The sequence below is a fragment of the Liolophura sinensis genome, chromosome 13, assembly GCF_032854445.1.
Source record: "Liolophura sinensis isolate JHLJ2023 chromosome 13, CUHK_Ljap_v2, whole genome shotgun sequence".
Lineage (NCBI taxonomy): Eukaryota > Metazoa > Mollusca > Polyplacophora > Chitonida > Chitonidae > Liolophura > Liolophura sinensis.
The window spans coordinates 3,882,383-3,899,564 of NC_088307.1; the positions used below are offsets into that span (position 1 = coordinate 3,882,383).

A 17,182-nucleotide genomic window follows, 5' to 3' on the forward strand; every position below is an offset into this window, starting at 1 on the left:
AACGTATACTAGCCACACCCACCATTCCTAATGGTTGACATTACAGTTTTTACGGTTTTCTCAGCACGTTCTGTGTCTTGTTGAATTAATTGTCGTGCTATGTTGGTCTCTTGACTGACATTATATACCGTTTTATACTCGGTCTCATTTAATCCGTCGTAAATACCCATCCGTCGAAAAATTTATGTATTTTACTTTTGTTTTTGATTGGTGTTAAACGCTGTACTCAAGAATGTTTCACGTAAATGACGGGGCTCATATTTGTAGGTGGAGGAAATCCGAGTGCACGAAATATACCTCCGACCTAGCTAAATACCGGATGAAATTTCATTTTATTGGTCAGATTCAGACGTAATCCAATGAAAGGCATGCTGTTTTCTCTTCCATCTTTGATTTCTCTGGCTCTATACTTCATGCTGAAACAAACTTCTTTATATTTTATACTAAAAGATATGTAACTGTAGACATCTATGAGGACAGCAAAACCCCTCCACTGCTCCCAGTTTATTTTATTTATTTCATTGTTTTTTTTTTATGTCGTACTCAATTTCACTTATACGACGGCGGCCAACATGCGTTATGATCGGATGAAACCGGGCTAGGGAAACCAACAACCATCCACAGGCTGTTGGCAGACCTTCTCACGTATGCGATCACTGCTTTCAAACCTTTGTTGCCATGAAGCGACCAACAGAGCTTACGGGGCTTAATTGGTGGTTTAACATATTCCCGATTAGTTGACCAAACATACACCACTATGAAATGTCTCGCTTTTCTGTTAAAAATCTATATTTGTGACAGAAAGCTATATATTTTTTTTTACTAAGGCCGGTAGTTTACCCTGGTTCCCTTCACTCGTAAAACAGAAATATTCGACAATCCATGCGTCGGAATAGACATCCGTTTACCACCCGTCAATCAATATCGACCTCCCGGGTTAATAACTGCAATGCCAATTCCCAAAATGTCGTTTAACACAGACCACCAAAGAACGACGAAAGTATGTAAAGTAAGAAATTAGGACGGAATGCAAAGAGATGCAGTCAACAGTTTTCACTGATGCCAAGACACATGTAAAATTATTGAACCAACGTGCTTATTTTAATGCTAGGAGAGAAAACAAGTGCTTGTGTACCTCTTTGCACACATGGCATTTTCGGATGTCATCCTGGGGCTGATATCTCTTATCTTCCTCCGCAAATATTTCCACGCATAAACTTCATGATGAATAATTCCGGAGGAGCGGAAACCCCTACATGAACTTTATGTCAAAACGGTTGTATACAATACACATTGCCTGCCTGTTCGTCATGCACATTTGTCTGATCAATCCTAAACGAGAAAGATGGAAATTTCCCTCCAATTTATCGAAAGTTTGGTAAAAACAACACAGCTCAACACGGTTCAACACACGACAACAGTGTTGGACAATGTTGACCTAGCATTCAACTTGCTGTTGAGTCAACAAAAGTTGAACGATTTTGGGTAGTCTGTACGGGACTTAAGTCTTATAATAGATGATTCAGTGCTTGACGCCTGACTTGGGTTGGTTTCTGCATGAAGAGTTGCTTGTGCAATCCACCATGCATTATAACATTAATGCCCTTCCAGCAACCAAATAACTTCTGACTGACCTTCATAGAAATTATACGTTATCGTTCTAGCTACTAGAAATATAACATTTGTTAAGTTATACACGACGTCTGATAAGTCATCTGAACAGTGCTCCTGTCTTCTAGAAAATGTCTCGTGCATTAGTGCAATTTTGTTTGACCAAGGATTGCCCCAAAACATGGAGGTAAACTCCACCTCCATACCCAAATCAACGTCAGAGTGCACTCCACTGGTTTGGGGCCATCCTTGGCCGAACAAAATTTTGCCAAACCTGACGTCAAAGTAATGTCTGACTAGTCATTTAATTCTGTAATTAATGTGCGACATTTCAAAGTCTGTCAGTGATTTATCAGCTCTCCTGTTTCTTCCAGTCGTAAAACGGATCGCCACTGTGTACGTTCAAATTCTGGAGTTTTGTACAATCAAATAACTAAAAAAATATACACTTGGGCTAACATGCAGTGTGATTCTACACAGGCGATAATGATTTCCTGCCACGCCAACAGGAAGCATCATTAATTAGTCTTTAATATGTTGATACCAATGTGCCGAACGTTATTGTATGCATGGCGTCTACACAGTGCAGTCTCGCCTTGTGGCATGTGTTAGATCATACGTGCTGTGCGGCGATTTCAATCAACGTCACAATTATTACCGCAGAAAGTACTGTATCAAGGCTATTTCCATCAAACGCCTTAAGACTTAACACTCTAAGATTCTTCGTTTATTTTTAAATTTGGTTCGGCGAGTCTCACAACAATTAGTCACTGAACTGCAGAGACCACAGGGTTGACGTCGAACGGTCTATGCTAGGGAACATTTAATGCGCGTGTGAACAGCGGTAAATATTCCAAGTTACAATCAATCCAACAAATTCAGGTATGTTTCTCTCCGTAACTCAATGAGAGTACTCCGTAACTACAATTTGTGCTCGTGAAAGTATAAATATGAATGGACTGCCCGGAATCTCACGCGCTCTCTTCGTGCAGACAATTCTTTTTCCCGCAGTAGAAAGCATTCTCCTTTTCGAGAAAACATTATTTACATTATTTGAGTAGAAAAATGTTTCTCCACATAGAAAACATGTCTATATTGGTACCACAAAGAAAACGTCGTCGCGATTAGGGCCTAGGTCTAGACCCTTTTTTTCTTTTCGATGGTTTCTGGAGTTATTATATGGGCCTACATGGTGTTTTGGGTATTTACAAACCTTTACACCTTGATGGAAACGCACAGCTGGTGAAATTAGCACCTGGCCTTTCACAATAGGACAAGGTAATCTCGACCCCTGCAATGTTAACCTTTAGTCCAAATGGATACATCTGCACTGTTGCCTCAGAAAGTACAGCCAGGGTAATTTCCCCTTGATCACTTGAGGCCGCTGTTTTCTTGCAGGAAGATTTTATCAGCAGTTGACATGACGAGTGATCATGCTTCAAAATCAAAGTGTTGATATTTCTCAAAACGTCAGCGAACCGTTCTACGGGAATTGTACTGTGCTATGTTAATGCCGTCCACTTTTTTGGATTCATAATCTATACCGGTGAGATTTTCATTGTACACTTATGCGTGAAGTTCATGTAGTTTTAGGCTCAGCATTGCAACAACAACAAGAACGATTGGCGAACGGGCGTCTGACAGTGACATGTCATTATGACTTTGTGATTTGCGGTAGATTTGTGCATCTAATTACCGGCGTGACAATGATTTACACGACCCTGGTGTTTAAGTAGCTGACGTTAAGTTGTAATGAATGATGCAGGTGTTCAAATGTCAAATTTATAATCTCTGGAGACTTGTAGGATACAACAACAACGCTATATTTAAGGAGATAATCCCAAACCAAGTTATTAGAGGAGCCCAGATGGCAATGCTTTGCCCTGCAAGAAGTTCATGAAGTAAATGTGTCCATTGCCAAATTTCATCTGATCAGCTGTACTCTACAGGAAGTTGAGTTTTAGTTGTATAAAGAATAGGCTAATGCATGAAAATCGGTGCTCTTCTGACTTCAGTCTCAGACCCCAATTAATTGTCCATAAGTGACAATGTTAACATTTAGTGCAGTAACTCAGTTCCACACATAGGTTGACCTTCAAAATCTGGACCTTACTGTGCCAGAAACTGGGAGGGGTGCCTGGCAACTCCAAGGTGACTTCACTTGTAGCTTTATCACCACCTGTGTCCTTGTGTCCTCCTACCCAGAATTTCAAACTTTTGTCATTAAAACTCATACCTGTTTGGACAGTTTCCAACATTTTGATACCAAGCATGCACCTGTACACCAAAAATTGCAGGCTAGCAGTGGAAAAAGACTTTACACCCTAAAATACACAAAATTACATTCGTCCCCTCCGAAAGTCAGAATAGGTTGCTGATTCTTTCTATAATTTGTAGTGCATGAAAACACTCACAAAACTGACTGACGTTTGATGGAAAATTTCCTGTGTCGATCATGAAAATGTGTCATAAAAATGAAAGAAATGTTCTGTTTCAAATAAAGCAAGAAAATTGGAATGGAGATTCCTAATGCTGGTCTTTGATAACATTGGTACCAAAAGAAATAATGTTTCACTGTCACACATTAGGCTTTAGAGCAACCGACATTAAGCATTGTCAATTTTGCCATAGGGTGCTGCGATTATACAGAAACACCAATGTTGGCAGCCTAGCTTAGACAATTGTGTGACATTATTTGCCGTTGTTACGTAATTGGTCCTCATAACCTAACACCATCGTTGTTTCTGCATAATTGTAAACACCCATAATCTCTCTTGTTAATTTTTAATGTTTGCATGTAAGGAACATCACAAATGTACAGTGACAAAATGTATTATAACTGACTACACTATCTCACCTGTCCAAATTTGCTACAGTATTTTTAGAATTTGTTTTTCTCATCTGTGCTGTAAAGCTCAATTACGGTACAGTCTTTGGTTGAAGTTTAAATGTAATCTATGGGATCTAATTTTTTAAAGGCTGCATGAAGGAAATGCTGTCAGATTTCATTGTCATGTTTTTGCGCAAAGGGTAGCTAATGTGATAGGCCTTGCATTTTCCCAGAAGCGGTGAACACAGTCTGTCATATTCAATGAGGAGGCAGCATATTTTGTAATCCCACTAGGTGGCGCCAGTGTGATGGAGGATCTTGAATCATTGTTACGTCAAATATGGATTGCAGCATGATGTCTGCAGTATTACAATGTATCAATTTTTATTGTAACGTCATACGTTTAAAATGTGACGTCATCATGATGAGCTGGGATGGAACATGTGACGTTAATAAATTGACGTCAATGCCGTGCTGCCGGACATTTGACAGGTGCCCATTGTGTTGCAAAAGATGATCAGTGAGAGCTGTAAAATGTACTGTATAAATTCTCTGGAATATTCAGGAATTTAATACCTGTTTATGAACAGAATTTGAACAAATCAAATCCAGAAAATGTATTTCGGGTAATCTCATCATAACCTGCCTGATCTGATTTCAAGTTTGAGTGACATTATTCTTAACCAAAATTTGAATATTTTTGGTTTTTATCTAGATGGATGCAATTTATATATGTAAGCGTTCAGATATAAATTCAGTCAAGCATAATGGGACATGATCGGATGACAGAGTAAATCAAGAAATGTGTTCAGCAAATGAGTGTTAGTAAGCTCTGAAACTTGACGTGGGTTTCTTCCAGGAAGTGTACATTTGGTGTGAATTAATGATGTTTTAAATTTTTAGGGAAGTCAGACAACTGTGCATTTGGTCAGGATGCCGGGGGGAGTGTCAACATGCCCACACGTGAGGCTCCTGGGCAACTGGAGCTGGGAGGAAATCAGAAGCAAGCAAGAGGTAAGAAGATTGTCTGCATTTCAGATATAAAATTTGTAACTAATTCATTATATTTGTTTGTATTATTGACACATCTTGGTACCTGAGGGCCAGTTTGGCTATATTTATAAAATGCAATGTTCCCATATGTATAAAATGTAATTTTCCCATATGTATAAAATGTAATTTTCCAATATATATAAAGTGTAATTTTCCTTCATTTATAAAATGCAATATTCCCATGTGTATAAAGTGTAATTTTCCTACATTTATAAAAGGCAATTTTACTGTAAGTATAAAGTGTAATTTTTCTACATTTATAAAATGCAATTTTACCATAAGTATAAAGTGTAATTTTTCTACATTTATAAAATGCAATTTTCCCCATGTGTGTAAAGTGTAATTTTCATACATTTATAAAATGCAACTTTCCCATATGTATGAAGTGTAATTTTCATACATTTATAAAATGCAAGTTTGTATAAAATATAATTTTCCCATATGTAAACAATGTAATTTTCCTGCATTTGTAAAATGCCATTTTCCCACATGCATAAAGTGTAATTTAACTACATTTATAAAATGCCATTTTCCCCACATGCATAAAGTGTAATTTAACTACATTTATGAAATGCAATTTTCCCATATGTATAAAATGTAACTTTCCCATATGTATAAATAGTAATTTTCCCATATGTATAAAATGTAAGTTTCCTACATTTATAAAACACAACTTTAAAATAAGTATAAAGTGTAACTTTCCTACATTTATAAGATGTAATTTTCCCATATGTATAAAGTGTAATTTTCCCATATATATAAAGTGTAATTTTCCTACATGTATGAAATGTAATTTTCACAAAAGATCTTGCATGGTGAATGTATATCATTATATTATGTAATGTTGTTGACTTACACTGTTTAATATATTGCTAATAAATGTCACCATTTAGTTTGATCTAAAAAACACATTGCTTAGTGTTTTGGTTTGTGGTTAATGACGTGCAATGTGTGATGGAATCTGGAGTGCCTGGAGTAACACATGTATATGTACATTTTACATCACTGCCCATTTTCAGGCCCCAGGGTCACAAAACTTTAGACTTAGACTTTGTAAGCTGGACTAAGTCTGGCCTAGTCGCTTGATCTTCCACAAACCGGTGGTGACATTAATCCGGTTGCAAGTACCAAGGCGGCATTTCCCGTCATCTTTCCAAGTCCCAGGGTTTTAGTTGACTGAGTCGGTGGATGTCTACTTGGAGTGTCTGATTGATTCTGTTTGCAGGACCACTGTCATGTGTGCAATACTGGCATGCCCAAGCTCTGGCTGTGTCTTGTCGGACCGTGTCAGTTTGTGGGGTGTGGGGAGGCAGTTTGTGATCACAGCTCTATACATGCTGAGGTGAGAACTGTTCAGTAGTAGTCCTTGCCTTAGAAGTATACATACACACTGGGTTTTGTGAAAACTCAGAATTTCGTAAATTAATACCGTTTGCGTTATTTCCTTCAAAACTCAAGCAAAAACTTGATTTTAAAGGCCATAAAATATGACATTTGGTGATGAAACTTTCATTTTACCCCCATCTCAGGTCTCGATGTTACCGACATAGAGACTGCTGTTCTGTTTCCCTCAGTGTAAAACAGGGCTCAGTCGTTCAAAAGTGTATCAGCAGTTTAGACCAGTATTAACTTTGATCTAGACTAAAATCCCCATTAGTTTTGTATTAGACCAAGACTGGTATTAAGATTTAAGCCTGACTTTTCTTTTAATACACTTATGAACAATTGGCCCCAGAGCACCAGTAATTTTACATGTGCCTTTCTGAGAAAAAATATACTTTTTTCCACAGCTTATATGTAACAGTTTTCTCTCAGTTGAAGTGGATTCTTTCAATGGAAAGCTTGTAAAAATTAGCTTAATTACATGTATACATGTGTTTATTCTGCACAACTATTAATATCACTGTTCATAATAATAGACTTAATTCCCAAGATTTCTTATATGTTTTTTTCATTGCATGGCCCATGTTAGATACCTCTGCTGTACCTGGTGCTGAATTTGAATGAATGGAGTGTTTTGTAGTAATTCTTGTACATGTACTGTACTACACCTTAAGTTTGGTATGCAGAAATGTACTTTCAGAACAACATGAAGGCTTTAAAATGATATTATTGATGCCAACAACAAATTTTCTGAAGAAGAAGAAAAAAAAGAAAACTTTACAAGAAATGTGAAATGATCCTACAAGGCAGATGAACCAGTCAGTATAAAGTAAAATGTTCTCAGCATGGTAACACTGTATCTGTGTGTATTTGTGCTTGACAGGAGAAGAAGCATTGCCTTACCATCAATTTGTCCACGCTAAGGATCTGGTGTTACATCTGTGAGGCTGAGGTCCACCCTGATGGAAACACACCCCCGGTCCTGTAAGTCCTCTCACCGCCCTAGTCTGGACTAGGCTTGTTAGCTTAGGCCTAACCGTGAACTTGTCCACCCTGAGGGAAACACACATACCACCAGTTTTGTAAGCCTTTTTTAGTGCCCTAGGGTGGCAGTATCCATTTGTAGTGTAGTTCACCTTCAGCTGGCTTGAGCAATGTAATTTTATTTACTTGTGATGGGTAACAACAGTATGACATCTGGAAAACCACTATACTACACCATGTCAATGATTGAACTGTGTTAAACAATGAGACAGGGGGAGTATATCTCACCGGAAATGCTCTACTGTCATTGGATCTCAAAGTGTTTAACATGGAAGAACAAAGTACAACAGTTTAAACAGACTAATCAGAAATTTCATCGTGATAAATAATTTACTACACATATGATTGTTGTGTGTGTGTGTTTTTTCTGTATGGAGTCTGTGCCCCTTCAGAAGCAACTCTCAATGCTGTATAGATCTAAAAACCATACGTATTTATTAAAGCTCAATGGTTAGGATCAGGAAGCCTCCTACAACCAGTCCTGTTGTGACTTGTTAGCCTTGTCAGAAAATGTTTTCTTTTTTTACTGCATATCCAAGGAGCCAAATTGGTTTTTAAATAACAAGTAGATAATTGGCCCCAAGTTGAATTCAAACATTTCAAGTCCTGTCTTCCAAGGTACAAACAAGGGGACTATCTTGGAATATCCTTCTCCTCAGAGCTGTGCACTGTCTAGATTAAGTTACTTTGACTTTCATGTCTGTCTGTAGATTTGCTGAGCATCCTGGGAAGAACATGTCTAACTCCCCACTGAGGACTAACAGCTCTGGGGACAGCTCTCCGTGTAAAAGTTTTACGGGCGGGGAAGATTCTGATTCTGATTACGAAGATGGCTCAGTAAAACCCAGAGGTATGGTGAGGTCTGCAAGAAGGTTGACCCGACTACCTTAATATAAGTGTAGAGGCCTCCATGGCAGAGGTGGTCAGCATGCCAGCGCAGTGCACTGACCTATGGCGGAGGTGGTTAGCACACCAGGGCAGTGCACTCACACGTGGCGGAGGTGATAAGCACACCAGCGCAGTACACTGACACATGGCGATGGTGCTTAGCACGCCACTGCAGTGCACTGACACATGGCGGAGGTGGTTAGCACACCAGAGCAGTGTACTGACACATGGCGGAGGTGGTTAGCACGCCACTGCAGTGCACTCACATGGCGGAGGTGGTTAGCACACCAGGGCAGTGCACTGACACATGGCGGAGGTGGTTAGCACGCCACTGCAGTGCACTCACACATGGCGGAGGTGATAAGCACACCAGCGCAGTACACTGACACATGGCGATGGTGCTTAGCACGCCAGCGCAGTGCAATGACACATGGCGGAGGTGGTTAGCACACCAGCGCACTGCACTCACACATGGCGGAGGTGGTTAACACGCCACCGCAGTGCTCTGACACATGGTGGGGGTGGTTAGCACGCCACTGCAGTGCTCTGACACATGGCGGAGGTGGTTAGCACGTCAGCACAGTGCACTGACACATGGCGGAGGTGGTTAGCACGCCAGCCCAGTGCTCTGACACATGGCGGAGGTGGTTAGCACACCAGGCAGTGCACTGACACATGGCGGAGGTGGTTAGCACGCCAGCACAGTGCACTGGACACATGGCGGAGGTGGTTAGCACGGCCAGCGCAGTGCACTGACACATGGTGGGGGTGGTTAGCACACCACTGACACAGGAGCCTTTCACCAATGCGGTCCCTGTCAGTTATATTCCAGCTCATGCTGGCTTCCTCTCTAGCGATACGTGGGAAGGTCTGTCAGCAACCTGTGGATGGTCATGGATTTCCCTGGGTTGGCCAGATTTTCCTCCCACCATAATGCTGGCCGGTGTTGTATAAGTGAGATATTCTTGAGTACAACATAAAACACCAACTAAAATAAATAAATATTTTAGTGTAAAAATTCTTGAGCATGGCAATAAACCACAGTCAGCGAAATAGATAAAAACAAACAGACATACCTTATGAGGTGCACCGCAGTCCACTCTCTATTATCCATAAACCTGGTAATGTTTTATACTTGTGCACACACCTCCACTACTTTGATGTCATCTGTCAATGACAAACCTTTGTCATGCTTGTTAATATCTCTTGTATAATTTGATATTTTGAGCGGTTGTTAAGCTATAAAATTAGCTCCAACATGTCAGTATATCTGTGTGTATACTCAGTGGTATCTTACCAGAATAATGGTATGATCACATCCTTTTGTTCCTGTTTTCCCGTTATCTAGGTCTGACAGGGCTGAGGAATTTGGGGAACACTTGTTATATGAATGCTGCCCTTCAGTCTTTGTCAAACTGGTGAGTTTTATCCTTAGGGAAGTGTGCCGTGGCAAAGTGAGTAAGGTTCTTTCAGTTGCTGGCACATATAAGGTTGCTGGTTCAACCCCAGGGACAGGGAATTTGTAAATTTCCTAGGTCTTACTTTTCATGGGACCTTGGCAACGATAAGCATCCCACCACGCCTGTTGGTTTACATTTAGAAAAGTTTGTCACTAAGTTGCCAGTGGTCAGTGGTTTACCCCGGTTCTCCAGCTTTGCACAAACTGTGCAACTTGCTGCCATTTTATCTTTGAAAAAATTAATGAGTATGACGTTAGTTAATTGATAAAGTTAAGTGGTGAAAGCATATTTACAGTATTACAAGTCTGGAAATAAGTTTAACTAGTTTAAATCTTCCAACTATTCACATTATTAAAAAAGTTATCATGTTATATACATCATACTTTTGTCCTGTACCAAACAGTTGGCCCTTGTCAAAATTAATATTTGGTGCAAGGCATAGTCCTTGTCATCTGTATTTCCCAGGGCCTCTGTGGCACAGGTGGTTAGCGCCATAGCGCAGCATAATGACCCAGGAGCCTCTCACTAATGCTGTAGCTGTGAGTTCAAGTCGAGCTGATGTTGGCTTCCTCTCTAGCCGTACGTGGAAGGTCTATCAGCAACCTCGCGGATGGGTCATGGGTTTCCTTCGGGTTCTGCCCGGTTTCTTCCCACCATAATGCTGGCCGCCTTCGTATAAGTGAAATATTCTTGAGTAAGGCATAAAACACCAATCAAATAAAATAAAGAAATCTCTATTTCCAAAGCATGGTGTAAATGTCAGAATGTTTTTTGTCTGTTTTACAGTCCGGCACTCACCAGATATTTCCTAGACTGTTCAGGGTTTGTGAGGCCAGACAGAAAACCCTATGTTGTCAAAGAGCTACCTGTAGACTCATATCTGAGATATGGCACAAAAAAAGGTATGTGTATGTATATAAATGTTATTCATAAGGCGTCTGTTCTTTTTTTATTAACCAATTCTGAAAATATACATGAAACACTAGGTTTATATTTCCTAATATGGAGTATATTATGTGACCTAACCTATAAAAGTACTAAAAGCTTGGCAGCTTTCTTCTTTTGGCATAAGAATGCTTTAATCTACAGTATTTCTAAGATAAAAGTCATCAGTGTTAATGCTTTTCCAAACAGTTTTGTTGCGGGCAGAGCCCGAATTGGGGGCGCCAAGCAGGTCCGGCTTTCCCAGTATGATTATTGCTGGATAATGTGCCTAAAACTCAGAGGTCATTAAGAAATATAAAACTTCTCAGAAATCCAGTTGTTTTTTCTCCTTCCTTTAATTTAATCCTTTCTTCATTTTTCTTAAAACCATACTCTTCATATCGCATCTGACTTACACTTCATGTGGGAAATAAGAATATAGAATTACACTGTGTAGGAGTTAATGATTGGTCGCGCTTTTATTACTGGGTATAGTCTATATCGAAGGTGTTTTAAAATGCACTTTCAGAAGAACATAAAATGATATTTTAGTGCCAACACGTTTTTTCTGATAAGAAATTTAATTATATGTCCCAAAGAGGTATTAATTAGCCCTATAAGGTTGATGAATCAGTCAGAATCCAAGCAAACTGCGTGAATTGGAATGTGCTAAAATTTAGGTGAAATAAAATAAGTATCTGTGTAAATAAAGATCCCTGACATTTGGTTTGGCTGACATCAAACATTCCTAAATGTGGGAAGGTCTTTCAGCAACCTGCAGATGGTCATGGGTTTCCATGGGCTCTCCCCCCCCCCCATAATGCTGCCCGTCGTCGTATAAGTGAAATATTCTTGAGTACGGTGTAAAACACCAATCAAATAAATAAATAAATACATCAAACATTCCTTATTGTGAAGGAATGTATGAAGCAGTTTTGGAGGCAATCAAAAATTCATGCAGAAAAGCACTAATAAACTAGATATTGATTCTATTGTATCAGGTGTATGTTGCTCATACTGGTGTTGCCAGTTGGACCCCAATGCTTCAGGGGAATTCTTTTTTTCTTTGCCATCAGGCCCAGTTGCTTGCTGAAGTGATAGGAATTGAATACGTATACAACTCCTGACAGTTGTGTATGAAATGAAAAATGACTTAATGCATGTATGTGGTAAATGCCCTAAAATTTCAGCAAAAAAGTCAATTTATATTTGCAAATAAATACAATAAAATACTATTTTTAGTGCGGTACTGAAATTTACATTTTATCAATAGGCCATCATCTACCGCCAAAATAAACCTAGCTCAAAACACTGACCTAAGCTCAATAATACTCTTAGAATTAGACTTAGGTTTGACTTAGTCATCCCCGAAATTTGAGGCCATTTACCGTAGTTATGGTAATTGTGGTGATGTTGTTGTTGAATTGTGACAGGCCGAGTTATGTGGTGCCCAGTGGGGTGTCCAGTGGCATCAAGGTGGTCCATCCAATGTTCAGAGGTTACTCTCAGCAGGTGAGTCCAGTTGCCATCTAAATCATTGTTTTCATCACATGGCCGTCAGTAATAAATAGTTGTATTACGGTATGAGGTGGTCTGTTCATCTGTCTGTACGTTTAGCGTGTACGTTGAAAGATCTGCGGATGATTGTGGGTTTCTCCGAGCTGTGCCTGGTTTCCGCCCACCAAAATGCTGGCTACCATCATGTGAGTGAAATATTGTTTTACGGTGGAAAACACCAATGAAATAAATAAATAAATTATTGATTTGGCATTGTCACTATATGCACATGCGCTTGCAGAACATCTTCTTCACACCTGGAGATAAGCAGCAAGGGAGGGACAATGTCTTGCACCAAAATAATGTTTTGGTAGGGCCCAGCTGTTTGGTACAGGAAAAAAACAGCCATGTACATAAATTGTCATTTTTTTAACGTTAAGTCATTAACTGGAAGATTTGCCAGTTATGTCCTGTACCAACCTAATAATTAAACTTTGCTGACTTTTGTCTGTACTGCCATTGCAGAAACCATTTGAAATGTAACAGCATTGTAATATTTGGGCCATCACTGGCACTGTCAGGGGAATGACTTTCTTACTGCAGTTGATCAGAGCTTGACAAATGAGGTCAAAGCTTGAATCCTGCTTCCTCTGGTCAGGTAATTGGCACAAGGTGGTCATTCACTCCTGGCACACAGGTGTCCTCCAACACAAGCACCTCAAGCTGACCGCTGTCATATCAGTAAAAACATTCTTGAGTGTGGCGTTCATGTTTACTCTGTAGAGAAAAACTGAAGGAAATCCTCTTATACATGTATGTGAAAAATCACTGAGTACAATGTTAAAGTGAAGTATTATGAATGATGAATAAACTCATTCAATCTGTTCATATCAGGATGCTCATGAATTCCTCCACTATTTTATGCATCAACTACACAGAGAGTTAAAACACTAATCAAATAAATAAAATATAATATTATAAAGAGTGAATAAATGCATCAAATCTGTTCATATCAGGACACTCAGGAATTCCTCCGCTGTTTTATGGATCAACTACATGAAGAGTTAAAATACCCCGTCCCTGACGAGGATTCTGATGCGGAATCGGAAGTTCCAGAGAGCATGGACACAACCGTGACGAATGATCGACACGAGCCCCCTCCCTCAACAGACTCAGGCAGCCAATCAGAGGTAGAGTACGAGACTTGTGACTCAGGGCTGAGCAGTGAAAGGAGCTCTGTGGACCCAGAGGTGTCAAGTGACGAAGGTGAGCAGAGTAACAGGCACCAGGCTGGGGATGGCCCCGACCAGGATTCAAGGGAGACAACCTGTGATACCAGCAACAACTCTGAGCAGGTCATGATGTTACCTACTCAGAAAGAAGTGAAGGACTCGAGAAACCTGCTGTTCAAACAACACACAGACGGACCTTGCCAGACCATTTTACCAGGTGAAGAGATCAACCAATCAGAGGCCTCGCAGACCAATGAGAGCATGTCGGATCAGGAGTCCAATTCTCGGACCAGGACACGAAAACCGCGCTCCAAGAGGTTGTCAGAAACGGTCTCTTCTCCGGAACTTCTCAGTCCGCCACGCTCACCACAGAAGGTTAACATTGGGCCTGCTTCAGCAAAGGCCCAAGTGCAGCACAAGCCTAGTAAAGGTATGATAGAGGAAAGCCATGATGGTCGATAATTGTAGATAATAATATGTCTGCTTGAAAAAAAAAATTTTTTTGTTTGGGAGCAAATTAAATTTTGTTGCTGAAACCCACATTTTGCAAGGAGAAAGTTCTGGTTGGTCTGGTGTCAGCTTTCTTTAATGGAGAGGAAGGTGATGTTGGGTATCTTGTGCATGGCTTTTCAGTGAACCAGCACTAAATAATGAAGTCAACATTGAAACTGCTCTTATGGCCCAGTCTTGTCTTCTCCATGGCTTTTCATTGGTTGAATACTTTGATCAGCCTACATGCACTTAAAGGAGATTGAGGAAGTCAAAAATCTCTGTGCTTTAATTTTAAGATGTGTGCTTAATTTTTTTTAATATAGTGTTTTTTCTGCTTTACAGACAAAAAATCGGTGCAGTACAGAAGTGTGATATCTGATATATTTGACGGGAAAATCCTGAGCTCTGTACAGTGCTTAACATGTGAGAGGGTGAGTCCTGCCTGGCATTCATCCGTGTCAGAGTCCAACACAAACACTGAGATGTTCTGGTGAAAGTATTGTTATCAATGTGGTTATCTTGCTTTCGCCTATACTGTTCCTGACACTCAACACTCTGACATGCAGTATGATTAGGTCAACAGTAAAGTTGATAGTAAAGATTTAGAAGGCAGTTATAGAAGAAGAGTTTAGGGCTGAAGCTAAAGCTCCCTTCAAACGCTAAGAGAGCATCATCGTTGTCAGAAATGCACATGTAAAAGTTTCAAATTCAGTTTTGTCATGTGTGGTCATGAATGATTGATAGGAAATTTACTGTATTGAATCCACAGAGCAGATTGATAGGGAATCTACTGTAGTGAATCCACACATACACGCGGCGTAACATTGTTCTGTACAAGGTGGGCCCTTCGTGGCTAAGTTGGTTAGCGTGTTAGCGCAGCGTGATAACCTAGCAGTCTAACCTAACCAATTCGGTTGCTGTGAGTTCAAGTCCAGCTCATGCTGGCTTCCTCTCCGGCCCTACGTGGGAAGGTCTACCAGCAATCTGCAGATGGTCGTGAGTCCCCCCGGGCTCTGCCCGGCTTCCACCCACCATAATGCTGGCCGCTGTCGTATAAGTGAAATGTTCTTGAGTAGGGTGTAAAACACCAATCAAATAAATAAATAAACCTATACAACGCCCTGTTGTATCCAGAAGAAGAAGTTTTCCCATGTTTTACAAAGCTACGGTTTAGCCCGGGTACTCTGAGCTGTTGTCATATAAGTTAACCAATGAAATCAGTGAAGAGCTACAAACACTGTAATTCTTCAACCCTTTCACATGTTTGCTCAGGCATATTGGGAAGGCATTAGTTTGTGTACACTGATAAAAAATACACTTTTTGTGAAGCCATGAAATTGGCCAATCCAACTGGTGTAGTTGCCAGAATCAACATATAAATGTGCATAAATTTGCACTGAAATGCCATACTGAAGCATGTCAGGTTTGATATACTTTAGCAACCAATACTGGCTCAATCAACTTTCCACATCAGCAGTTTAAAGATCACTTCTCAAAACAATATTGAGAGCATTTTGTGAGTAACTGATCAAATGTAAATGTAAGTGATAAAACCTGGAAGGGCCAAGGACTCGAAAATGTTCCAATTATATGACAACAGCTGGCATTATGGTTGGAGAAAACTGGACAGAGCGTGTTGGCCGTAATTTTGCACTGCAGTTTTGCTGTGGTAATTATGGTTGATCCCTCTGTGGGACTGGGACCTGGAGTCTTTCAACTGATTGGAATTGGAGTTAATGACTTCTTCTTTTTTTATTATTGTGTAGGTTTCAACGACAAAGGAAACATTCCAAGATTTGTCACTGCCAATACCAAACAAGGACCACTTAACCATGATTCATGCTAGTCAAGCGGGCTTTCCTAAGGGAGGCACCTGTGGGGAGGTGAATCAGAGCTGGATCTCATGGATTATGTCCTGGATGAGAAGGTAACTTCACAGTTGAACTGGCCAGACAGATGTCACTAAAATCCATATTGTAAACTTTCACATTCCTACGCAACAAACATGATGTACGACATCATGCAATATATAGCTCAGTTGGTAGAGTGCCCGCTGCAGGGGCAGTAGATACAGTGCAACGACTGCTTGACCCATATCAGTATAATGTCTTGGTCGGGGCAGCTTCGATAAGTTGTCTCGGTGAAGCGGCTTTAGATAAAAAAGAGGTGGAAATCCGTTATGCAACAAGGAGGCACATTGGGTGAACTCAGAGGACTCCTTCGTTGTCATATGACTGAAATATTGTTAAGTACGACATTAAACCCCAAGCACTTGCTCAATATAAGTGTGTAGGACTATGGCTAAAATTGTTAACACAAAATCATATTGTCAAAATATAGGTAATAAACACATGTAGATATGGCACAACAAAGATTGAAAACCATAAATATTGTTCTAATGAGAAGTGAAAGTTATGTCAATAGTTATGTCCCTTGTTTGACGCGATGTCGTCTATGGCATATGAAAGTCAATCTGCTATTTTTTACACAGTTGGTATACATGTATGTGTTAAGTACTTTAAAAACAATGATATTCTCTCTGTAGTTTTATCTAAGTGTGTGCTGCCATGGTAAAAGAAAAACGCCTTTTTTCACTGGGATATCACACTGTTGTCGTTGCAGTGTAACTTGAAAAATGCGAATTTGAATGCACACATTTCTGAGTATACATACATGGACTAAGTTGTGACAGGAGGAGTATATGTCATCAAAGTATTGCCACCACAGAATATCAAGCCAAAAACATCAGACGTGACACCCAACCCTGT

The 17,182-nt window shown here is 40.0% G+C and overlaps 1 protein-coding gene across 1 annotated transcript in view; it reads left to right on the forward strand.

Annotated features, from left to right (window-relative positions):
• Nucleotides 1-3,017: 3,017 nt before the first annotated feature.
• LOC135480238 (ubiquitin carboxyl-terminal hydrolase 20-like) overlaps nucleotides 3,018-17,182 on the forward strand; it is a 40,192-nt gene continuing 26,027 nt past the window's right edge. Inside the window, 13 exon segments of the mRNA XM_064760017.1 lie at nucleotides 3,018-3,157; nucleotides 5,345-5,455; nucleotides 6,720-6,836; nucleotides 7,761-7,861; nucleotides 8,632-8,771; nucleotides 10,158-10,227; nucleotides 11,056-11,110; nucleotides 11,112-11,138; nucleotides 11,140-11,171; nucleotides 12,627-12,705; nucleotides 13,707-14,352; nucleotides 14,757-14,845; nucleotides 16,181-16,341. Coding sequence (XP_064616087.1) covers nucleotides 5,375-5,455; nucleotides 6,720-6,836; nucleotides 7,761-7,861; nucleotides 8,632-8,771; nucleotides 10,158-10,227; nucleotides 11,056-11,110; nucleotides 11,112-11,138; nucleotides 11,140-11,171; nucleotides 12,627-12,705; nucleotides 13,707-14,352; nucleotides 14,757-14,845; nucleotides 16,181-16,341 — 1,598 coding nt within the window. The 5' untranslated portion in view covers nucleotides 3,018-3,157; nucleotides 5,345-5,374.